At 43.2% G+C, this 25,086-nt stretch overlaps 1 protein-coding gene across 7 annotated transcripts in view; it reads left to right on the top strand.

Moving 5' to 3' along the window:
- Positions 1 to 25,086, top strand: part of tnrc6c2 (trinucleotide repeat containing adaptor 6C2) — a 138,767-nt gene that overhangs the window by 105,918 nt on the left and 7,763 nt on the right. For 2 of the 7 annotated variants that reach the window (XM_030435777.1, XM_030435772.1), the window contains exons 4-22: positions 1,331 to 1,747; positions 10,662 to 13,142; positions 14,196 to 14,399; positions 15,094 to 15,257; positions 15,355 to 15,432; positions 15,672 to 15,729; positions 15,964 to 16,106; positions 16,310 to 16,459; positions 17,598 to 17,741; positions 18,540 to 18,659; positions 18,969 to 19,052; positions 19,674 to 19,953; positions 20,160 to 20,324; positions 21,445 to 21,636; positions 22,075 to 22,236; positions 22,456 to 22,572; positions 23,215 to 23,430; positions 24,315 to 24,388; positions 24,810 to 24,949. In XM_030435777.1, coding sequence (XP_030291637.1) covers positions 1,331 to 1,747; positions 10,662 to 13,142; positions 14,196 to 14,399; positions 15,094 to 15,257; positions 15,355 to 15,432; positions 15,672 to 15,729; positions 15,964 to 16,106; positions 16,310 to 16,459; positions 17,598 to 17,741; positions 18,540 to 18,659; positions 18,969 to 19,052; positions 19,674 to 19,953; positions 20,160 to 20,324; positions 21,445 to 21,636; positions 22,075 to 22,236; positions 22,456 to 22,572; positions 23,215 to 23,430; positions 24,315 to 24,388; positions 24,810 to 24,949 — 5,389 coding nt within the window. Of the gene's footprint in view, positions 1 to 1,330; positions 1,748 to 8,622; positions 8,804 to 10,661; positions 13,143 to 14,195; positions 14,400 to 15,093; positions 15,258 to 15,354; positions 15,433 to 15,671; positions 15,730 to 15,963; positions 16,107 to 16,309; positions 16,460 to 17,597; positions 17,742 to 18,539; positions 18,660 to 18,968; positions 19,053 to 19,673; positions 19,954 to 20,159; positions 20,325 to 21,444; positions 21,637 to 22,074; positions 22,237 to 22,455; positions 22,573 to 23,214; positions 23,431 to 24,314; positions 24,389 to 24,809; positions 24,950 to 25,086 lie in introns of those variants that run through there. The other 5 variants (XM_030435781.1, XM_030435817.1, XM_030435808.1 and 2 more) reach the window with 5 other exon arrangements.

Raw genomic sequence — 25,086 nt, 5'->3', positions numbered from 1 at the left:
TATCTATCCAGGGACTATAGCAGACATAATCAGCTCCATTCATGAATGGACCAAGAGACTGTAATTTACAGGAGCTTGTAGGTCATTGGCTGTTGGAAGCCATTATAAAAGCAGCTATTTATGTGCAGCAGGGAACTCTCAGCTGAAGGTCTGCTATACCACATCTAGTTTGGTTTCCCTCTCCACCTGAACTCACACTCGTGCATACGTGCATTCACCCACAGACTCACACCAATCATCCTCTTCAGCTTCCTTAATTAGAATTATTCAGTACGTATAGGTCAGGCAGGTTTTTTCTTCAGTCTCACAGCACTCTGGAGAGGAAACTTTAGCCAGGCCAATCTGTTTGGTTGCTAGCTATCCAGCTCCCGCTAATAATAACACCTTTCAAGCTAACGCTCAATTAGACGACTGGCTGGTCACTGCAGCCACAGGGAAAGGGTCAGGCCGAGGCCGAAGCAGCAGGGAAAGGTGTGTTTGTGTGTGTGGAGGGGGAGAGCAAGAGGAGAGTGTAATAGAGGAAAGGATGTGTCTCGGCTTGTGTGTGTTTGTGTGTGCGTCTGTGTTCAGTCAGCAGAAAAAATATGACCTTTTCATTGAGTGCGTCTAGGCCAGTAACATATGTTCAACAAAAGGCTGCATGAGGCAGTTAATTTAAAGGGATAGTCCACACCAACATACACTGCAGACAAATATATTTAACAATTAGCACATGCTGAGTACGCTTTATATTTACCAATCCATATTTTTCAGTTCTCATCTGATTCCGGTTCCTAGATATGGATATCTGCTAACCATTTGGTAGAATGGTACCATAGGTTTTATACACATTACCTGTTGCTGTGTTGTTTTTCTGTGTTGAGACTTGAATAGTTCCAGACTGTGGAGTTTGTGGTCCGGCGCAAGCTCTACCTACACATCTAACTGATAGAATTCTTGGAAATAAGAAAATATAGTGACTACGGAACTTCTTTGGACTACTTAATTAATTTGTCGTACAACAATTCAACAATGGGCGAAAAAAGTGTAGTAATTAAGTATAGTAGGTCTGTGCTATACCAGGAAACCAGAGAATTGATTAATTTAGACTAACACTCAGGAAAACTGCAATGTTGAGAGAATGACTTTACAATATATAAAAAAAAAACCTCTGTTCTGTTATTTTTCTACCACCTCAAGCACTACTCGCCTAAATCTACTTTGTTTTATATGAAGGTCTAATAGCGAGTTAACACAGACATTAATACCTTACTACCTGCATGTGTCTTTCTGTGTGTGTGTGTGTGTGTGTGTGTGTTTGTATGCGTGCCTGTGTATTGTATCCATCCAGTGCCAGAACCTGCTCCCACTAAGCCCAGTCTCGGCCCACCACCCTACCACTTCCACCCCGCCAGCCCTACGCTGCCCCTCTCCTCCTCCTCCTCTTCTTCTGGCAATGGCAAGCGCGCCTCCTCCAGTAGCCAAGTCTCGACTCAGACTCCCTCTCAGCAGCAGTGCCAGTTGTCTGCCAGTACTCCTCGCTACCCGCCCAGAGAGGTGCCCCCACGCTTCCGCCAGCAGGAGCACAAGCAGCTACTGAAGAGAGGCCAGCCACTGCCTGCAGGAGCGCTCTGCGCTCTCACCCTCTCCTCTTCCTCTTCCTCTTCCTCCTCCTCTTCGCCCTCATCATCTTACTCTACTGCTTCTACGACTACCAGCAGCACTACCCCAAACTCTGCCACGTCCTCTGCAGGCAAACGCCTCCCAGGTTTGTGTCTACACTGTAAACAAAATATGGCCTCAAATAGGTATTTTGTTTTGTTTTTATTTTGACGCTTGGGTGGTGGCAGGGCGCCAATCTTTCTCATCACATGACTTCATTCCATTCGATTTTCTTTTTCTTTGGCTGTATTTTGGCTGCATGTCGCGTGACATTCCACTTTGTAAATCGTCCTTTAAAGGTTATTTTCTGCTTCTGCCTCACTTTAATTTTCCCTCATTTTGTGAGACAAATGTAACATGTTGACATTTAAAAATAGCGTTGCATAGGATTCCAGCATTTAGCTTCGTAACAGAGTTTGTATCAGTTTGCCTTGGCACAGACGCAGTGGCATGAAAAGCAGCAGTGGCAGATTTTCTGCATTTTAGGCTTGATAAAACATGGTGATAATAATTGTAGTATAACAGCTCACCTTCGCTTCCCATCACTTTTAAATAATGATGAGGTACAGCCCTTAAATTGTATGGTTGGCTGACCAAATTAAAACCAAATCAAAATTTGTGCCCCTGCTTTTCCCTTTTTACTTCCTTTGATCTTCTGAAAGAATTCTGATCGCTGTTTCCAAAGTAGGTCTGTGTTTTTTGCAGTCTGTGAGTCTGCATCCTTGTGATTATACCACTGCCAATAACGACGCTAAATTCTTTCAAAGCCACTGAAAATCTTGTTTAGATGTTTTAGTCTAAGTTGGAAGAACATAATTCAGTTGTTTTTAAGCCTCTTCGTGTTCTTTTTCTGGACTAGCAGGACCACACACACAAACACACACACTGTCAGTCCTCTGTAGCCAGCGGTAGCTTTTTAATGAACTCACCGGTGGCCCCTAAGATCACTAATACTGAACTTGCCTTTAGGTGCTCATTGCGCGGCTTGTGCATATTTGTATGCAAGTAATGTGTTCATAAAGGATGGCCATGAGTTATTTATATCATTATTACAGCTGCATTTATTTCACTCAATGGACTCGCACAGTAATTCTGTTTATGTGTTCTCCTCGACACAGCCCTGCATTCCTCAAAAGGTGTCTCTGTTTTTACCTGTCTGTAAATCAGTCATAACCGTGTCCTCACTTCAGCTGAAATCCTATAACAATTTACTTTGGAGGCAAAGAAGCGAGGATACCTCTGTAGCACACTGCACAATATTTTTATGTTCAGGGTTTTGAACAGGAGCATGGGCTCCCATCTTTGTTGAGTTTCTCCTCTCTCACGCTCATTTTTCCCCCCTTTTCGTTCCTTTTCATCAATGCTCCTTTGCTGCTCTGTGCCGCCTTTTCATTACTGACTCAACATTTGCTTGGAGAACGTGGAGCACTTGGTAAACAAATTTGCAGCAGCTGTGGCGTACAGCTAGCCAGTCAGCAAAGTACAGCCCTCTGCATCACAGACGCAACTGGTCCTTGTATGCTCTGTCTAGTCGCCAAATCACAGTATCAAGCACAAGTTTAAAGCAAGTGTAGCCTGTTGGTGATTTTTGCAAGTTGTGCCTCATTTACTAGTGCATATACTTTCACAGTTTTATGGGGCTTTTTAAAATTTGTTTCTGCGCAGTTAAAATTTAATGAAAAATCTTGTTAATTATTCTGTTTCTGGTTCTCTTTTAGCATTTCACGAGCCATATTTAAATATCAAGAATTGAGACCAATTTGCTTTATCCTAGAATGTTATTTTATTTTATTGATTATTAGTTCAGAAGCTGAAACTTCCAACTTCTGTTATGATACTTCCTATTTGTGCTCAGCTGTTTAGTGCAGGGTTTCCTCAGCTGTCTGCCAGGATCTAAATCGGGCGGCAGGCTTAGCTCACTCAAGAGAAGCAATACCTCTAAGCCTTTTAGATTTAAAAGAATATATTTCTCCTTTTGGCTACAGACCAGTTAAGCTCTGAGTGTATGAACCTGTAATGTCCTTATTATCGTCCTAATCCAGCAGTTGTTGTCCTGTTTGGCCCTGGTCTTCCCAGGGGCCTCTCATTACAACACAGCCAGCTGAGTAGCCACCGGCTAGGTTTCTACCCTCATCCTCTCGTTCTTGTTCTGAGGGCTTCCTCCTCACAACCTGTTCTATCCTGTCTGCTCAGCAAATAGCCTCAAGCTGGTGGTCCTGTTGTCATAGTGATTCTGGCATTCATAGTTTCATGAGTGGACATTGCAGTTAAACTTATTAACCTGCACTTATGAATAAGCCCAAGCCTCTGCTTTATGTACTTAAAATACCACTTTTGGAGTAGAAGAGCTTTATCAAATGACTTGTTTTCAAATTTGCCCACACATAAGCATAATATAACCACACCAGGTCCTGATGGTATATGCTGGTTTATGCATTACTTCTATTTTTGTCAGTCTACTCATTTGCAAGTCTGTGTTTTGAACTTGCTCAACCATGTAAACAAAGTACATGGAAATAAGTTACTCGTCCATCGAAGAGCTATGTGCATCATTATCTTAGGTTAGAGAATGCTTGAAGGCTTTTTCTAAATCTGTACAACTAATCAAAAAACACAGCACCATCTTGAGGGTTTGGAGCACAAGGGGCGTAAGTGACATCTTGGGCGAAAAATAAGTTTTATACATCATTTTAAAGGTCTTGATGAGCTCTATCAAATGGTAAAAAAATATGGTCCCAATAATAGTTACTTTTTAAAATAAAGGCTGAAAACAAAAAGGCATAAGTGAAAAACTTCAACTGAGTTTGGAGCGAAATAGACGTAAGTGCACTGAGCTTGGTGCACAAAAGGCGTAAGTGCAGGTCAAGTGCATTTATGCCTTTAGTGCACTAAAGAATTCATATAAATGTTGTTTTTAATCAAATCATTACAATCAATGAAACGTTTGTTTAAGCTCTCCTGTAAATTTCTGAAAATGTCACTTACGCCCCTTGCGCTCCAAACCCTATAATGTGATGGACACTGCCCACAAGTGCAGAAGTTTTCTTCCCCAGTGTGACTGTAAGCGAAGGGATCAACTCTGTTCTAAGGACACATTTCTGACCTCTTTGCTGAGGTTAGTGTGGCCCAAAGGGCTGTGATGTTGTCACAGTTCCTTCACTCAGATACTCAAACACTTTCTTTAATTCACTTGTGCACATGCAAACAGCAACACATGCAGCGCATAGATGTAGTGGCTGTGCAGCAGTAAGAACACACTAGTCTGACCTAGTTGTGTCCTCTCAGATCTGTGTCCGCCTTGCAGGCCAGCTGGCTCACAGTTTAAAGGGGAATGTATGCATACACAACCACACACACACGTATATAAGGCATCAGTACTGCAATATTATTGGCTAGATGTCCTAAGGTGATTAAATGTATGTCTTATAAAGTTTTTTATTTTTTGTTTTGATTTATAACATTCCAGCAGGCTATCACACACGCCACCCCATCCACAAAGGCAACCTCCCCCTCCAAATTCACACCACTCCCACATAACCTCCACTCTCTGAACCCCATTTAATTGTCCCAAACACCAGACAGAGACCCCCTGTCCCCTTTCTTTTCCTCCCACCCTCCCACCCACCATCCCCGTCTCTCCAGCTGACTGGGGACCATTAAGTAGTCCAGAGCAGCCAGCAGCCGTCCAGACAGGCTCCCCAGTAGCAGGTGCTGGAGTGGGGGGTCTCTTTTAGACTGTGGGAACTGCAGCCCAACAGCTGTTTGCTGGTCACCCAGACAGAGCATATAGCCAGAAGGCACTCTGCTGGGTGCTGTTAAAACACTTGGCCTTTTCATCTGAGCCCATTTGATTTGCAGGTAATGCATTTTGGTGTTTGAGCATATCTTATTTAAGTTAAACACTTGCTTCTAATCAAAAAAATTCCTCAAAGGCCTTAACTTTAATGTTTAAAATATGAGGTTCTCTTGTTTTTTTAAACACTAAAAAATGTCCTTATGTTCTTCAAGGACCATCTCATGCACATGCATGTCTTCAAACATGGTACCATTTCAGTTGTAAAAATAATAACTACTACTTAGATCATGGTAATTTGTATTTTTTAAAATCATCAAATAATCACAAGACTACTTGTCTCTAATGATGCCAGGGAGGTATATATAGATTGCCCCATTTGCTCAGGCCGCACACACATATGCACACAAGTGAGAGAACCCCCTAGTGGCTTCATTAATCCAGCCTCTGTCAGGGAAACCAGAGAAGTCACCATGGTCTCGCTCCCCTATTTTCTCTCCTCACGCAGCAGAGGTAAACAGACATGAATGATGAGCTTTTTAAACCCTCCAGTGACCGTTCCCTCAGTCTTTCTTTTTCTCCCCACTTCCGGGAAAAAACAAGTATTGCGCCGTCTTTGATCCAAGTGGGCGTAAAGCACCCCTCAAAGGGAGAAGGAGAGGGTCTATTTGGGTGGACAAAAGACTACAAAACGTCCCCTCATGCTCTGGTCTGGTGTTATGTCACCAAACAGAGGCTCTGAGAAAACCATGCTCACAGTACAACGAAAGAATCCATTTATTGCCAAAACCATCTCTCCACGTCTGTTCATACTTTCTCTCTCGCCGTCTTTTCCCTCAACATTGCGAATGCCAACCCCATCCCCCCAGACTTTCCTCCATCTCGTCCTACCTCTCCCTCTCTTTCTCTGTCACCGTGCCTTTCCTTTCATTCAAAAGGGAGGGGAGGCACTTATTTCTTGGCTACCTGCCCATTTCTATGATGGGAGCTCATCTCATTATCCGTAGCTTATCTCTTGCTTATTTCTGCTTCAACTCTGGCAAGCTGGCATCACAGTTACAATGTGTTGTTGCAGTTGTTTAATGCCACTTTCTTTTAAGCACTGCTGGTGTACTCGTCATTAGGAAATTTTACTATTTAGCTGAAGTTCAGGTTCTATTAAGCGAGCAAACCCGTATGTGGCATGCAGGGTTTTTCACATACATGTGCACAAAAAGGCAGCCATGCTCCCTGTTGGAAGCACGAGGAACCACAGAGGGCCTTTTATAGTTTTTTATTTTTGACCCTTTTTATTCACAAAGGGTAATCAGAGCCGGCCCTCCTAATTGCAGCCAGAATGAAAGCGCCACATTACTGACACATGATTGCAAATGTCGGATGGAAATAACTGTCCCCTTTTCTTTGTTTTTCACGTTCAGCTTCCTCCCCCCGCATCCACCCAAATCACTGCTTTGCCAAGAATCAGCAAGACCTTTCTGTTGGAATGTCTGGGTAGGGATTTGAAAAGGGAACAATCAAGGCATGTTGAGGTGAAAGGAAAAAGAGCCTGTTTTGCATTAGTCCACACATGTACATATTTACAGCGGGAGACACAATAGCATTAGCGCCCATACAGTATATTGCAATCCAATATAATAGTGCGGTGGTAAATCCTTGTTATGTGGATCTCATTCCATTTTTATTGCATTTTCTATTTCCGTTGCACACAGGCATGCACATACTGCACATGCTATAGGTCCAAGATACAACTCTGTCACCCAGTAGCAGCAGTGTTGTGAAGATTTTGTAGGCCTAAGAGTAACTGCTGTAGACATACTAAGATGTCTGCTGTTTCCCATCCTTGCATGGATCCATGTAAGCATTCTTGAGAGTGCCACTGGTGCACCTCTCCTCAGGTATTTTTCAACTCTTGCTCTCTCCCTGACTGACCCCTTTTTTCCTCCACATGCAACACTCTCCTTTTCTCTTTGTGTTTTATGTAGGGGTTTTTTGTGTTTGTCTTCTGAAAATGTGGTTTGTATATACTGTGTGTGACAGGAGTGATAAAAAGATGGCTTCAGTCCAGACTTTGATAAACTTATCATGTAACCTATTTTTCCGCTCTTCAGGAAACTAAATATGCAAATGAGACATCGAGTGAGAGATACACTGGGTGGGTGAGGGGTCGACCGAACAAAAATTTCCTGAGGCTGCAGCCTCTGAGCTTCTTGGCTATGTTTCAAATCTGATAAAATGGCCCCTCCTCTGTGCTCGGAAAGCTAGAAGTGACAGACCTGGGACACCGCAGAAAGAGAATAACATCAATGGCTTCTAATGATGCTGTCATGTTTCCTTCTCTGCGTTTTGAAAACAAAACACCTACAAGCCACTGAGAGCTTGCAGCGGTAACCGAAAAAGACCAACTATATGGGTTTTTGTTTCATTCTTTTCTTTACAATTTGACTGGATGGCAAGCAGACGTGCCAAATCAATAGCTCTGAAATGGTGCCAAACCAGCCTTTTGTGAAACAGTCACTCTATACACACAATTGTGTTGGAACACAAACCTCCTTCAGTGTTGCAAATAGTGATATTTGATACCTAAATACCTACTGTAGGTTTAGATGGATTTATCAATGATATGAATGTAGAGACAGGATATTGTCCTTTCACAACAAGACTGTCCCTCAGTGACCAAATACTAAATAGGAAGTAAACCATTTAGACCTCTTGGATCCATTTGTTCAGTGAATACAGTAGTTAAGTTATGGTGACATCACCAGCATTCAGTAAAAATTCACAACTTTCCCATGGAAAAAATATGATCAACTTCTCTCATTCTCCAACATGCAATGACTCACAAACCAACTGGAGTTAAATTCCCAGTCCCTTGAATATTTTCCTAAATAATTCCTTCTGGCTTGTTTTTAAGTTTTAACAACTTCTAACTTTCCCCCAAAATGGCATTGTAAAAGCAATTGTGAAGGATTACTTTTGCTGTGATGTTTTAGTAGTTTTCCAGTGTTCCACTGATTGCAAACTGACTAGTTTTATGAGTGTGTGTGCGTGCATGCATGCATGCATGCATGCGTTTGTGCGCCATCAGTCTGACGACCCTGTGTGATAAGGCTGCCTGGGGAGCGGAGATAAGTGTGTTTGGGTGAAAATTGCATTCACAGCCACTCTGTAGTGTGTTTCGCAGTATCTTAAAGCCACACATATGCCAGTATTTGTGTGTGTGTGTGTCCACACACCTCAAACAAATGATCCTTTCCCACATTCAAGTGGATTGTTTTGACCACTGGGTCTTTATCTCATGATGGATAACTTATAGCTATTATGGAAATCACTGTAACAATTTGATGGAAACTAATGGCAGAGTAATGGAAGGTAAGGCAGCTTAATTACCAAACAAGGCAAATATTTACAAACACAGCCTGGGTCTTTTAAGTGAAGGTTAGTGAAGCTTACTGCATTTACACAGGAGGTTAGCCAGAAATTGACTATGAAGCTTCTGATGCTTGTTGAATAGGGGTGTCTGTGGTCTGACAGTGCACTTTATTCATATTTATTATGTTGTAGCAATTTAAAAACATATTGGCCTTGTATATTTTCATACGGAACATGTTGTTTGCATAAGAATATATTATGCTTTATGGGGAGTAAAATATTTGCTGTTTTACAACTTGTACAACCACAGATGCTGCATGTTGGAATTAATATCTACTTTTCATGTACACATTTTGAGTGTGTGATAATACACATACCTTTCTCCTCCAAAGAGTTACTACATTCATTTCTATCCTCATATGCTTGGTTGGCCTGTGTGATGGTGAAAGTTCGAAGCAGTTCTCATTGATTTTTATCCCATTACATGAGGCTGGCCTTGTGGTTAGGATGTTTGCATGCTAGATCGATAACCTCCCTGCTCTCACCCACTGTCATTAATAAGATCATTGATTAGCTGCCTCCCGCTGATTGATTGCCCCTTTACAGCATCAAATCAGTCTATTTTTAGTTCCCCTTCTGATGGGATGCTTTTGCGCCTAATGAAATTGCTTCTGTGCGGTACCATGTTGATTAAAGAATCATTGGAAATGCTCTGTTTTTGGTAGTGTGTTACTGAATTTGTAGATCATGCATAAAGGTCTGTAAGTAGTAGGACAAGATTTACATACAGTCCTGAGTTCTCAGATTGTGATAAGAATGGGCAGAATAGAATAACCCTACACTTGTTATATTAAGTACATGCAGGTAATGAGAAGGCAACAGACATATGCATATTCACATACACTTGGAGGGAGTGTTTTGTGGTTTCTTAGTGCAATGCACTTGGAGGAGGAGTAGGCCTGGTGGAGCGTAGGGAGTGATGGATGAGGAGCCATCCTAGTTTCATTCCAATAAATGAGCGGCGTTCCACTTGGGCTTCCCTTCACAGCCCCAGCCAGCGAAGCCACGATGGAGACGGATGGCCCTCTCACCACAGGGTGTTAGAGGAGAGCAGAGGGGAGAGAGGGAGAAATTAAAGGGTGAGGAAAGAGGTGGGGGCAAAAAGTGAGAGCAGACACATGTACAGAGAGAGAAAGGGGGAGGGGGGGTGTACAGAAGATAAGGGCAACTAGAGAGTGAGAAGAAAGGTAGGCTCAAAACGAGACCCTTGTCTAGAGTTGGGGGGGGGGGGGGGGGGGGGGGGGGGGTGAAAAGCAAGTTAAGTGAAAAATGAGGAGAAAGAGAGGATGGTTAAAGGAGAGAAAGTAAGGGCTCCATCTTCCCGTTTCTGTTTGGCTGACTGCGCCGGGGCAAGGATATATGGATATGCCATAGCTGATATGACATGTAGCACGCTTGGCTGTGCATCCTGATTATGTGTTGGATTGTGAAACGTGCAAGTGTGTGCCCATCTCATCCTGCCAAGTCTGATAGCTAGCATTAACCAACCAAGGAGATAAAATTGGTCCAGGGGGCTAACGTGGACTGTATTACATGATGTTCCTTCGTATAACCTAATGTATTATTTCTTTCCCCTCCCAACCCCCTTTGTCCATTCCTCTTTTGTTTTCACTTTTTTACTCTTTGTCTCTACTCCTCATACTTCTTTTTCATTTCTTTCATTTCTGCATCTTCTGCCAATGAAATCCTCTTTTGTTTCTCTCAGACTGAGCTATCTACACTAACATCCTATGTTGTATTCCTTTGTTACGTGTTGTTTTAACCTGTCTTCCCTCTCTTTCTCCCCCTTTCTCTGTAGACATATCCCTCCAGAGTGGCCCTGTTGCCCAGTATGAGACCTCTCATTGGGGAGCCTCTTTGCCAATTGACAGCCCCTCCAGTGCCAACAGCTGGGACAAAGTGATTATTGACAGAAGTGACACAGAAGCTTGGCCCTCCATCAGTCGCAGTAGTGAGTCCAGCCACCCTGCTGCACCAGAATGCCCCTTAGGCTTAGCTAGCTCTAACCAAGACATCAGTGCTGTCACTACCACCAATAGTAGTAGTTTTCTGAGTATGGCCACAGGTGCCGCAGGCCAGCAGGCCCACTACCCCTCTCTCAAAGCTAACAATAACATGATGACAGGACCTGGGTCAGCCAACACATTAGCAGGTAACAGAGGCTGGGGCTCAGATGGGAAACAAGATGGTATGAATGGTGGCCGAGTCGTAGCACCCAATAACTGGGGCTCTCCCAATTTTAACTTGAACCTTAATCCCAATGCCAACCCATCAGCCTGGCCTGTTCTGGGCCATGAGGGTGGTGGAGGTGGTGGTATTGGCCCCAACGGGATGTCAAACTCCCCATCCCTCCCACCAGGTATCAATGGCAATGGAAACATGGGAAATGGAAGCCTTGGAGGTGCAGATAATGGTGGGGGGGGTTGGGGTGGCATGATAAGTGCTAACGAAAATGATCAACAGCACCCTTCAAACAAGACAAGCATGTCTTTCAATATGGAACCTGCTAATCTTAACACTGATGGACCAAACCACACTAAGCAACAGCAAGCTCAGGAGCCTATGAGCCCTATCCATGGGTTAACTGGCTGGGGAGGCCAGTCACCCACTGAATCATCTCAGCTCAATGGGGACACAACAGGCAGCTCTGTATGGGGAAGTGGAGAAACCAAGGCAGCTGACTCTCCCAAGGACTCAGGCTGGGACTCAACTCCCTCTGTAGGCCTTTCTGCCTGGGGCCGCCAAGGCAGTGGTGGTGGTGGTAGTAGTGGAAGTGGTGGCTGGGGCGAATGGGGGAAATCCTCTGGTGCTGTAGATGCATCTAAAGGCTGGGACTCTGTAGATGCTGGTAGTTCTGGTTCTGGCCAAGAGCAGAACCTCAGCTCATGGGGCCAGCAGCCTGGAACAGCTCCAGCAAGCGAGGGTAGTGGGGACAGCAGTGAAGGTCGATCAAATCAAAGAGACAGGTCCTCCAGCATGGATTATACCCCTGTGCTACCCCGGCAGGACCTGGACCCGAGGGTGCTGAGTAACACAGGTTGGGGACAGACCCCCATCCGGCAGCACACTGTATGGGAGATGGAAGAAGCCAACTCCAATGATGAGAAGAGCAACAGCCGCTCAGACACCTTAGGAGGCTCCAGCACTAATGGTGGACCCTCATCCACGAATGGTGGAACCATCAACCCAAACATTGGCCCTGGCCAGAGGCCTGGGTCTGGAGGAAAAAATGACAGTGAAGGGTCATCTTCCTCTGGCTGGGGAGCCCCTCCACCTCAGCCAATGCAGCATGGACCAGGATGGCGGGACACCCCACAGTCACACAGCAAAGCCCCAAATGGAAATAGCACTACCAGTGGCTGGGGAGACCCTATGCCTGCCAGTGATCCTAGAAATGGAGGAACTCCATCCTGGGGTTCTGAGGACAAGAAATCCAGCTGGGATGATGGCCCGATGAAAAGTCAGCCTTCTGGCTGGGGAGAGGGCCCCAAAATCTCTCATGGTTGGGGCAACAGTAATGGAGCCTCCAACAACACCAATACAGGGGACTGGGGAGAGGCAGAGGTAAAAAACAATGGATCCTCCAGCAACATGTGGGAAGGAGAAGGAGGGAATGGAGGAAGTAGTGGATGGAAGGATAGCCCCAGAGGAGGAAATAGAGGAGGAGGCTGGAGTAAGCCTGCGCCTACTATGAGTAATAGCAACTGGGGGGAAACCCCACGGACCAATGGCCCAGTGCAGGGAGGCTGGGGCTCTTCAAAGCCCCAGGAAAGCAGTAGCAGCAGCACTGGCAGTGGAGGAGGTGGCAGCATGGGTTCATGGGGTGGTCCAGGTTCTGTGAAGCAGAACACATCTACCTGGGGCAGTGGTAGCAAACAGGACCAGGGCATGGAGCCCACTGGCTGGGAAGAGCCCTCCCCTCCCTCCATCCGCAGGAAGATGGAGATTGACGATGGAACATCCACCTGGGGCGATCCCGTCACCTACAACAAGACTGTCAACATGTGGGATCGCAACAATCCCAATAATAACCCAGGCAACAGCGGCCCACCTCCCAGTAAGAATGGTGGAGTGATTATCCCCAACAGTAACAACAACAATCACTCTGTCAGCCCTGGCAACAACAATCATCATCACACTCACCACATGCACCATCATCCTCATCATGGCCAACCCCCAACTCTTCTGCAACACCATGGAAATAACAATGGGTCACCCAGCAATGGTGCATCACATCCAGGTGCACCCCCACCGGGTAGACCCCCCCTCGCCAACCCAGGTAACGCAGTATGGCTCTATGTATGTATGTATGTATAAAGAAAATGAATTATTCAAGTGTTTATTTGACAGTAGTATGTTTTATTGAATAGTATTAAGCTCCAAAATCGGCTTTCATAATGAGCTGAATACAGAAATAGTTTTTTTCCACTCCTCAACATATATAGTGACTAAATAACCTAGAAAAAGCATTGTTGGCAATGTAGGTAATTCCATTGAGAGATTATTCCTTAAAAGAATGTTCAGCTGTTATTAAAGAGATCATCACAGAGGCTATGAGTGCCTCCTAATGGTACATAATTAAGACTCTGTAGTAAGCTTAAGTTGGCGACAAAGGCCATGCATATAGATATGGCACAGCTTTGATGCCCACCATAATACTCTCCTTTTGATTGTGAATGAGACCATTGCCCCCTGCTGTTTAACATTTGCACTTCACTTACCAAAGGGCATTATGACTGCCTTAAGACACACTTGATGGAGTGAGAGAAAAGATGGAGTAGAAGAGTGTGCACTGCAAAAGCTGGCTGACCTGCTGCTTTCATCCTTCTCCTCCTTCTGAACAAACACACACACCTCACCTGACAGGGCAGACTGAGCTGGCCATGGACCTGCTGCTGTCCGTAAAGGCCTCTGTACATAGACAGCATGGCATTATCTCCACTGATAAGCTTACTCTGATTAGCATGTTACTACCGCTCATCATAAGGGCCTCACTAGACAGTGTGACAGAAAAGAGAGATGAAATTTCAAAAGTTTTACGTAGTGCAGTTTTTTCTCAGTTGCTGAGATAATCCCAATGCAGTTTTTGGTCAAAGAAAGTTGAAAGATCTGACTTGGGCATAAGTGTAATGCAGATTTCAGGACTTGACTTAAGCCAGATCAGACATGCCATTTTTCCACTTAGGAGCTTCCTTCTGTAGTAAAGTATTCACGGAAGGATTTGAGGGGAATGATATATCACTGCAAGTTTAAAGTAAAACTTACTAGTGGTTGATGGTTTAACTGGGGTGTAACTTTACCATTTTATTTGAAATGTGCCTCTTTCTCCCAGGTTGGGGAGAGCTTCCCAGTGTTCAACCCAAGTCGGAGCCTGCATGGGGAGAGCCAGCAGCTCCAACATCAACTGTGGACAATGGCACCTCTGCCTGGGGCAAGCCACAAGGGGGAGTGGGAGGATGGGCAGACGGTGGCCATGAGCCCTCTGGACCCTATGGCAGGGCCAGTGGACCCCCGGGTTCTGCACCCTGCAAGCCAGGTAACACCCATCAAAGAGTAAATATTTTCAGCGATGCTTAGTGTCAACCTCTGGAAAACAGCATGTACTAAGATGCAGGACTACGTTTAGTATAATTGATTGATAACTTACACACCCCTTCTGGCTGCTATACCTCCATAGCAAACTGTGACACAGAGCAGATTATTTTTTCAGGTTAGTTTCAGAGGTGCTGCTACAGATTGTGTGGCATTTAGAAAATGAAAACACCCTTTTAGCTTTTCTACTTCAGCCTGTTTGTGTATTGTCAACTTAAAAAAATTAAGATATTTTAAATTTGAGCTGTGTCCAGTGGTACCATACGTCCTGTAAAAGACTGACTTCCAGTATGGGTTCAGTGTCGCTTTTAGTTGAAAGGACAAATAGAAAATTTCTTCAGACCTCTGTACCATTTGTGCCAAATCTAAAGGTTTTTGTTGGTGCTATTGGAGTGTTGCTGGGATTAAAGCAATTCCATGCAATTCCACACCTCAGTAGGTCTTGGTTATTTCTGCTGTTTGTATGAAATGTTGGAAATGGTAGAGGGAGGTGTAGGGGGGAAATACAGCATGCCAAATGGCAACAGTGGCACCAAGTGGCCAGATTGAAAATTATCCCTAATGTGCACGTAAGAAATTTTATAGACAGAAAACAATGTCACACGTAGGTCTTTGATAATATTTGATCTCTTTCTCAGGCCCCAAACCTATGCAAGATAGCTGGGGAAATGGAGAGGAGATGGGCATGTCCACTAGCCAATGGGACACAGAGGATGGGGATATGTGGAACAGCCCCACCTCTCAGGAGAGCAGCTCCTCTTGCAACTCTTGGGGCAATGGACCCAAGAAGGGCCCGAGCAAGGTCAGAAAACACACCTGACTCTTACACATACTGGCTGATGAGAATTGTTGTCATTTAAAAAATATTTTTTCTTAATATTTTGCTCATGTATTTTCAGGGGAAGATTGTCAACAAGCCAGATGAGGCTTGGATCATGAATCGTCTCATCAAACAGCTCACTGACATGGGCTTTCCGGTGTGTTGCAATATATTTTTAGTTTGCACACTGACACCCTCTTTTAGGCAGATGTGTCTAACAAGTCTTATTTTACTCAACTAGGCCACAAACTCTGAAATTTGGATTAAACACAAAATCCCCTAGTTGGTGGAGATAAACCATCAAATGATAAATAGAGTCATCTAAAATTGAGAAAACTGTTTAAAAGGCAGTAAATCCGTAGTCAGTGACAGGTTTATGCTATCCATGTGTTACAGAGAGACCCTGCTGAGGAGGCTCTGAAGAGCAACAACATGAACCTTGACCAGGCCATGAGTAAGTTCACCAACATCTTGCCTTTCAACAGGGAATACGGCCTAGCCAGTCTTTCTTACTAGGTGTAGTTTTTAATGTCAGTGAATAGTTGATTTTGGTTACTGTCAAATACCAGCATAGCTTAGTCTATAAAGACATATTGATATGTATACACGAAAGTAAGGACATTTGATATACATCTTGCAGTATATTTCCTTCTCTAAATTTGATAATTAATTTCCTCTCTGCTCCCAGGCGCCCTGTTGGAGAAGAAGACGGACCTGGACAAGCGGGGCATGGGCATGACTGATTACAGCAATGGCATGAACAAGCCCATGGTGTGTCGGCCCTCTGCACTCTCCAAAGACCCCTCTGACCGCAACGCCTTTCTTGACAAGGTAATTAAACTCACCAGCCATCAGAACTTTTCCAAATATTATATTAATATTTTGATTCATGCCTCAAAGAAAAATTCAAGGATCATTTGCATTTTGTCTGTACAAATTGTAATTTGATCCTCACTCATTCAAAGAATCACAGTTGTGAGTTGTTATGCCTTTTTCTTGTCTTTTTATCCCCCACCCCTTTTGCCCTTGTCCAGGATGGTGTTATGTCAGATGACGCCCCACCATCACCGTTTCTGCCTTCCCCCAGCTTGAAGCTCCCCCTGGCCAACAGTAGCCTTCCTGGGCAGGGTCTGGGACAAGGCAACCCGGGGCTGGCCATGCAAAACTTGAACAACAGACAACAGGTAACACATCGTGCACACACACAGTTGCACTAAACTTGAATGTGGAAAAGATTACAGTATTACTCAATTCAAATAACAGACATGCTGTAGAAACTACCTTTTTTGTGGCGTGGTTATTACATTTTTCTCTGTTTTGATGAAAAGTGAATAAATTGAAAGTATTTGCACTAGTAACAATCATACACAAGCATTTTAGGCCTTGACTACATCGAAACAGTTGCTTTATTAACAACAGTCTGGACTGACATATCACAGTACTATTCCTTAGTCAATGCAAAACGTTTTTTGATCAACAGCATGTGTTTGTCACACTGTAAATGCATACAATGTAATGGCTTTATGTAAAATGTGTTGAGTGGATATAATTTAGCGATGGCAACAACCGATAACCACTCTACCTTCATGCTCTCCCAAATCCCAGCGTTTCTATTGCTCACTTATTGTGTGTATGACCTTGCCTGAAGTGCCCATTGAAATCCGATAGTTATGTTCTATCAAATATCGCCTCAAGAGGCAGCCATGGCCCAGAAAAATTGCAGTGTGTCCTTGAAGCCCAAACAAAGGCACTGTAAGCAGGCCTTTTATTAAAATTCTTTGAATAGAAAGACCTCTTCAACAACATGGAATCTGAAATCTGAATAAAGCTTACTTGTAAAGACTAATTGTTTTGGGGTGTTGAATCAAAATAATGACAATTTTATGATCTAACAACTAGCTGCCTTTAGTTCATGATCAGTGTGTGGTTTGTTGCACAAGGTCTACTGTGAGGCTAGACCTTGAGGGTAAACGCTTTGAAAAATGTTTTTAGACATTTCTTTGTAGACTGGGAATATCATCGACCCATGCACGGCTTTTGAGTGCACTTTAAGTTTTCTTTCTCATCCAGTTCAAGTGGACTCATTCTTGTATAGAACGAACAGATCAAATTGACAGTTAAATGCTCAACTCCTCGCTGGTTTGCTTGCGGTATTCTGTAACTGTTCTCTGAAGTGATCAAGAATACAGTCCACATATTTCTTTCAAAATTCAGTGGCGCACCTCCTCAGTGAGGAAATGCTCTCAAATGGATCCACCAATGTCAGCAAACATGGAGGTTTTTAAGAAGTTTCACTGTGCCTTTTACTTCTCCTGCTTATAGATACCCAGTGGAATGTTTGGCAGTAGTGGAGCAGCACAAACCCGGGCCATGCAGCAGCAGCAGCCTCCTCAGCCACCAGTGCCACCTCTCAGCTCCTCCCAGCCTAGTCTACGTGCTCAAGTGCCTCAGTTTCTCTCCCCTCAGGTAGATACAAGCACATAATAATGTGCATACCAGACGTGGATGAACTATTTGCCCAATAACAAGGGAAAACGATTTGACACACAAATTTGTAAATATTGATTTCTCTACCAGTCCATCTTTCTACTGCATGTTGGCCCCTGACTTTGTGAATTTGGAATTTATTTATGCTGCATAACTGTAATGTTGAAATATTCTTTTGAAAAGATTCATGATGGCTCAGAACAATATCATAGACTGATTACTTTATGACTTATTCTCATATTATTTTCTTGACACTTTCCAACATATCTTCAATCTTAGAGATAAGCTTTGTTATAAATAACTTATAACCAGTGTTAGCATACAGCAGTATTTCAGCCTACAGGGCTTATTCAAACTTTTGACAGCAAGATTTTTATATTTACTGCAAACGTATATCGATTACAATGATTGGTCATCAGTCTCCATGATTACTCTTCACGTTGCCGGTATTGCCCCTGATATTTAATACTTCTCAAAACCATTACTTTTGAGCCCTGCCCTATGATATGCCTCGAAAAATACAAATTTTCTAAAAAAAATAAACCAGTAGAAATATATTGTGAAGACTGGTTATTTTCTGTGAACCATACTTGGCTCTTTGCGTTTTGATTTCCCTGGCAGACCCTCACTCTTCATGTCTCCTCCTCCATGCGTGTAGTTGTGACTAGTTTTACCTTGCTCGAAGCTGTTCTTGTGCAGTTGCTGTGATTTGCAATGACTAAGTTGTCGTCTCTCCTTTCTGCCTCCTCATTCTTCTTCTTCTCTCTAACCCCCCAGGTCCAAGCACAGCTCTTGCAGTTTGCAGCAAAAAACATTGGTCTGAATCCTGCACTTTTAACCTCACCAATAAACCCTCAACAAATGACTCTCTTGTACCAACTTCAGCAACTGCAAATGGTGAGTCAGTCCCTCTTTTCATCTTTAGTTGTAGCAAAGTGGTTGAGAATGTGTGTTGTGGATTTTTTTAAGATGATCCAGGCTCCTATTTAAATGGAGATTAACCCACAACATGCCTGACCTTTTTTTCTAGATGTTACTTTTTAATGTAATCTCTGATATTGACTGACAATCCAAGAAGAATTAAGAATTGATCTATTTATAAAATGAGGGCCAAAATGGCTAACATTAACAAAGAAACTTCAGATTTTTCCCTCTATTAATGTATATCTTTTAAAATGAATTGTACTTTTTGTTCCCTTTTTTCAGGCGTACCAGCGTTTACAAATCCAGCAGCAGATGATGCAGGCGCAACGCAACGTTTCCGGCCCAATTAGACAACAAGAGCAGCAAGTGAGTCAACATAATGCATCATTAAACCCAGAAGAAGTCTGATCATACACGTCATTCACTGTGGGACTGCATGTGATCACCGACACGTAACACTGACGCAACTCAACAAATATTGTGATTTTCATATAACAAAAACAACACAGGAAACAGCCCACATTGTAACCACGAGTTGCTCAAACTTGACGATATCTGCATGGGAACGGGTTACTTCCCTTTGAACACGACAAAAGGGTCTTTGTTAAAAGGAGAAAGACTTTGTTCTCCTTTTTGTGGAAGTTTGGCATCTTTTGTTAGACACATATCAGCAAGTGTTGAAAAAGAAGACACTTTTTGTGAAAAAGCAGCTTTGCCTATCTTTATCGTCTCTCCTTCCACCTTTTCTTTTCTGTTTTTACTTTAGTTCTCACTGCCCACTTTTATTCGTCCTTCACCTTTTTATCCTTTTATTTTCTCACCGTTTCCCCATCTTATCTGTTTTTCCTTCTTCCTCGTTTCCTTATTTTTTTCATCCATCTTGCTTTTGCCACCAAATAATTCGACTCATCTTTTTTTACTTACCTCCCCTCCCGGAAACGTAATTTTATGATGTATTGTTGTGACACTGCTTGTCCTCTCTCCCAGGTTGCACGTACAATCACCAACATGCAGCAGCAGATCCAGCAGCACCAGCGTCAGCTATATCAAGCGCTACTGATGAAGCAACAGCAACTTCCCTCTCATTCCTCATCCTCTTCCTCCTCCGCTGGTCTGCATCCTCCTGGTGGCCCCGCCGGAGGCCATGGCTCCGGCAAATCAACCCTGGACCCCTTCACAGGCCCACACCAGGCTCCGGGCCTCGCCGACACTCTGCACACCAAAGAGCCGCCGTCTTCGCCCAATGCCTACAGCACCTACCCTCTCTGTGAGTGTGGAATGGGGCTAACATCAAATAATCTGACAAAATGTAGCTTGCTTGTTGAGAGTAGCGAGCAGCAGCCCAAAGTTGCTTATCTTTAAATGATACATTCAGATTTACATTAGGGTTTAAATTTTGCTAATAGATGAAACTGTACCGTCTTTCTTGCATATTATGAATAAATTAAATGATTCCCTATTGTGTGTTTTCAGCTGGACTGAATCCAAACATGAATGTAAACTGCATGGAGGTCGGGGGTATGTCCCTGAAGGAGCCCCCTCAGCCCCAATCCCGCCTGTCCCAGTGGACACACTCTAACTCCATGGACAGCCTCTCTGGCAACTCCTCAAACATGGAGAACAACCTCAATAAGCACGGTACGTTGAAGCAAAAACCAGGGCAGGCATGTATTAATCACACATACACATATGCATATATATGCATACATATAAATTAATTCTGATGCTATCTGGATAATTGTTGACATTATACAGATTCCAGCTAATTTGTTGTGTTGTAAAGTACCACTGTTATGCTATTATATTATATGATGTCAGCTGCAGGAGTGATGGATGAGCTTTTAAATGCAGCAGTGAAGGTTCAAGTAACAGCAGCCTTGCTCCTGCAAAGTGCTGTGAAACATGATTACTGTTGATAACCTCCACCTCACCAGCTTTGACACTCGGCCTTCTTGGAATTGTTTACAGCAGGGAAATTCAACAACTGACAGTTTCCGGTTGTCACTTTGCATCTTTCTTCACAACACTTGACGCCTGGTCAGCGTTTTTTATACACATTCTAAATGCAAGCTCGCTCAAAGACAGAAACACCAACCCAGAGGTGTCACAATGCCTCCCATTTGCTGTGACAGCTGAGTTCTAGCTGCTTTTTCTATTTCAGTTTGTTATTTATGGATAGCTAAGGTGCAAAACCTGTTTAACCACTCCTCCTGATTCTTATTTATGTGGTACCTACCACCAGAATTAATACAAAGATAACACATTTGACACAAATGAATAATTTGCTAGTCTGCCAGAACACTATTGATTGAATTTTGTTTGGTGATGAGAAACTATCTGACTGACATTAACTTGTTGACTCCTACACTTTCCATTTCAACATTTGAGATATCATCAGCTTCTTCTGTGGACTTTTTTCCCACACACAATCTTACTTCGAGCTGATACTCAGATAAGAATCTTATCAGCCACAAACACTCTTTTTTTTAAAGTGCGCCTTCCCCTTTCTGAACTATTGGAGATATATCCACGTCCTTGAATGACACTAAGAGCATCAGTAGATACCATAGAGATCTGTATTAATAGGATTGACACTGAACTCTCAGGAGAACTCTGCTTAATGTATCTGATATATAAAAAGATAACAAAAGAAATTGTATATTGTTTTCTAATTTTGCAATGTTTTCATGTTTTTTGCCTTCATTATAAAGGTAAACTAATTTCATTTAATTCTCTTATTTGTCTTTGCTTACACTAGGTGCCATATCTGCTGCCTCTTCCCTGGGCCCCCCTGGAAAGCCCCCCCAGCTGGAGGACTCATACAGCCCTTACAATCTAATGTCCAGCTCAGAGTCCCCCACCAGCCCCCTGGTGCCCCCAGACAGCTGGGGCCAGGGCAAGAGCCCCAATGAGAAGATCTCCAATGGGACCAACATTAATTGGCCCCCAGGTGAGGATGAGATGCAAATAAATATTTGATAAAACCTCTTCACATCCGTTGTCAACACACACAGGTGTTTCCCCTTTCACCCAGCTAATCTCATCCAATCTTCAACCTCACTCTATTGTTAGTTTAGCTGCGTCCACCATTCTTATTGGTATGTACGGTTTTGTGACATCACGCAAGTCCTTACAGGAAAATATGAATATACATCAGGGTGGCAAGAGGGGAACAACAAGTATGAAGACATTTGTAGTTTGGAAGCTTGTGTGAACTGTGAACTGTGGTGAAGTCATGAGATGGCTCCTCAAGATCATTGTAGTAACCAGTCAATTTTTTGAAGTTTGAGCACAACATTTAAAAAAAAAATAGTTCTCAATCAGTGTGGCTTTTCACCAGTATCAGAAAAGTTGGGCTATAAGGACTGTTTTTTTTTTCCTCCCCCAGAGTTCTGCCCAGGTGTGCCATGGAAGGGCCTTCAGAACATCGACCCAGAGAATGACCCCAACATGACCCCTGGCAGCGTCCCAAGCGGTCCCACCATCAACACCAACATCCATGACGTCAATCGATACCTCCTGCGGGACAGGAACGGAGGTATGAACAGAGGCAAGGCAACAAATATTAATTTAATATTATCAGTAACCCTAAACCATGAAGTGAATCAAATGTTAATGACTTTGCTGAGGCTACTCACATTGACCCATGTTACTGTCTCTATCACACCACATGCCCCCCACTATCATGTGCTTGTATTGATTCATACATGAACTTGTTTTTTTTCTCTTCATCTCTGGTCACAACACTTTTACCTCTACGGCCATATAGCCACTTCCCCAGCTCCTCCACTTCAGAATGGCTCTCTGCCTCCAACCAGCAGTGACTGGACAGTCAGTGGCTACTCTAGCTCTTTCAGTCTGTCATCCTCTGAGGGAGACAGCTCAGGTACACATCCAGAGTATCTTCCCTCATGTGTGGACCTCCCCTCACTCTAATGGAAGCCTTGATACAACCTACTTACCCTAAACCTCTCCCCCACCTGTATTCATGAACCTTCTTAACCCACAGTCACACCTAAACTTGTTCCCTCAGTGCCTATAAATAAGACCTTTAGCGATACTAAGACCTCACATAAACATGACCTTCGACTCTCTCTGCCTCTTTCATTCAACCCACAAAAAAGCAAGCTACACCCCAGCTGGTCATGACATCAGTAACACACCCTGTGTTTGTGTGTGTTTGTGTGTACTTTAAGTTAGAAGTTCACAAAGTAAATCAGCTCTCTACTTTGTGAATTTGTCATTTTTGAGATGTGATTGTTAAAATACACTGTTTGCAGAGAAATGTTCTAGCTTCTGCTTTTACAAAACATTTTAAGGAAGGCAGGGATTCCACAGTGGTGTTTTGTTTTTTTGTTTTTTTCTTTTGTTTTTTTTCTTTTTTTAAAGTATTGGCTGATTGCAGTTATGGTGAATTCACTGACATCCAGGAGAGAAGAAGCCACCTCTGAAGTTTAGTTGTAACGATACATCTTCATACATTCCTGATTTTCTCTTAACTGTCTGCCCATCCTCTTTCCATCTAAAGGTAAACTATCTGACATGAAGTCCACCTGGTCCCCAGGACCCATCTCCCAGAGCCAAGCCTCTTTGTCCCATGAGCTGTGGAAAGTCCCTCAAGGGCCACGCAACACCACGGCCCCTTCCAGACCCCCGCCAGGCCTCACCAACAACAAGCCCTCCTCCACTTGGGGCGGCAACTCACTGGGCCTGTCCCAAGGTTGGAGCGGCTCCTACTCCTCGGGTGAGCACTGGCTTGAAAAGATAAACTCATGCACCATTCCTTTGGACTTTCAAACCAACCTGCAATCACAGCTAATATTGAAAGAGTTGCAACTTATGTTGGCTGGCTAAATAAATTCTAGAAACCCTGATAGGTGTATTACCAACAGGGTCTTATGTTTCACTCTTTAAAATCACCTTGAAAAATCTTAACATGATCCAATTTAGTCCATTCACTTATAATGAAACCGATATATTGCTAAGATTTTATCTGAGATTGGTGTTAAACAAAATATTTTGTTTGCAGTCAGGTTGAATCAGAAGGGTTCAGCAATGCATTGACCTGAAGAAAACTTTTGCCAAAGAGAAAGCAACATAAGTCATCTCTCTGTGATATATTTCACACCCAAGTAAGCACAGGCATGAGTGAAGATGCATAGGTGTGGCAGAGTTCACAGCTACGCTTGCAGCACAGAGGCTTGCTGAAAACCCTGATAAACTGACAGCTTGAGGTTTACCGGCTCCTTTAAACACCATACGTGTGACCTTGTTTTGACATGACATGTCTAAATCCATTCAGATAGAAGAGGAAAGACTACTTTTAGTGGTGCAGATGAAAAGCTTCATGTTTTTCCTCTGTGAAACTTTCTAACCGCGCAGAGCTAATGTGCTTTGAGAGTGGTTTGACAGGAAATTAGATTTCGATAGTTTCCCTTTTACAGTTCTATTCTGTCCGTCTCGTACTGCATGTGTCTTAAATTTTTACACTTGAACCAGCTTTCTTTTAATTCACTGCGTATAAAATAAAAGGAAAAACACTGCAGCTCTACTATTTTACTTTTTATTTGATGGTTTTTAATAAAACACTGAACATTATATTTGACTATGTCTTTCATGTCTTTTCAGAGGGAACCACCTGGAGCACTGACAGCTCCAACAGGACCAGCAGCTGGCTGGTGCTGAGGAATCTCACCCCACAAGTATGTCTGCCGTGCTGCTAATTCTATACTAGAAATACTAGATTGAAGCCACAGTGAATTATGAGTAGTGTATACGTAAAGGAACCATAAGGGAGATCAAATCATGTCAATCAGTCTAAAGAAAAACAGTTAATCTGCTTCATAAGGTTTAGGCTACTCAATGTGTAAAAAAAATTGCATAGATTTAGTAACTAATAGTTGCATTTTATTGATTTGAAAAAGGTAAAATGTAAAAAGAGTTTCTGTTCATTCAGATTCATTATGTGTATAACAGTACTCAAAAAATACATAAAAGAAAGAAAAGGATAATGGAGAATGGACAGTGAGTAAGGGAATTAAACGGTAAATAACAATACAGTACAAGTAAACTCATATTGTTGTAACACATTATTTTGCCCTTTTGTTTTCTCTTGCACTCCAGATTGATGGTTCCACTCTGCGGACCCTGTGCATGCAGCATGGCCCCCTGATCACATTCCACCTCAACCTGACCCAGGGGAACGCTGTGGTGCGCTACAGCTCCAAGGACGAGGCCGCAAAGGCCCAGAAGTCTCTGCACATGTAAGACCCAAATTAAGGAAACATTTGCTTTTTGTCAATCAACTTCAGCTTCTATTTTTCTGTCAAAGTAACACATCAATACCAGAGAAAGAAAATGGGGAAAACCCAATGCGCTTGGTTTCTTATTTGGTGACTTC

The sequence above is a fragment of the Sparus aurata genome, chromosome 1, assembly GCF_900880675.1.
Source record: "Sparus aurata chromosome 1, fSpaAur1.1, whole genome shotgun sequence".
In the NCBI taxonomy this organism is placed as follows: Eukaryota; Metazoa; Chordata; class Actinopteri; order Spariformes; family Sparidae; genus Sparus; species Sparus aurata.
Note: the sequence above shows the minus strand (reverse complement) of the source record. Positions and strands in the feature narration are given on the sequence as shown.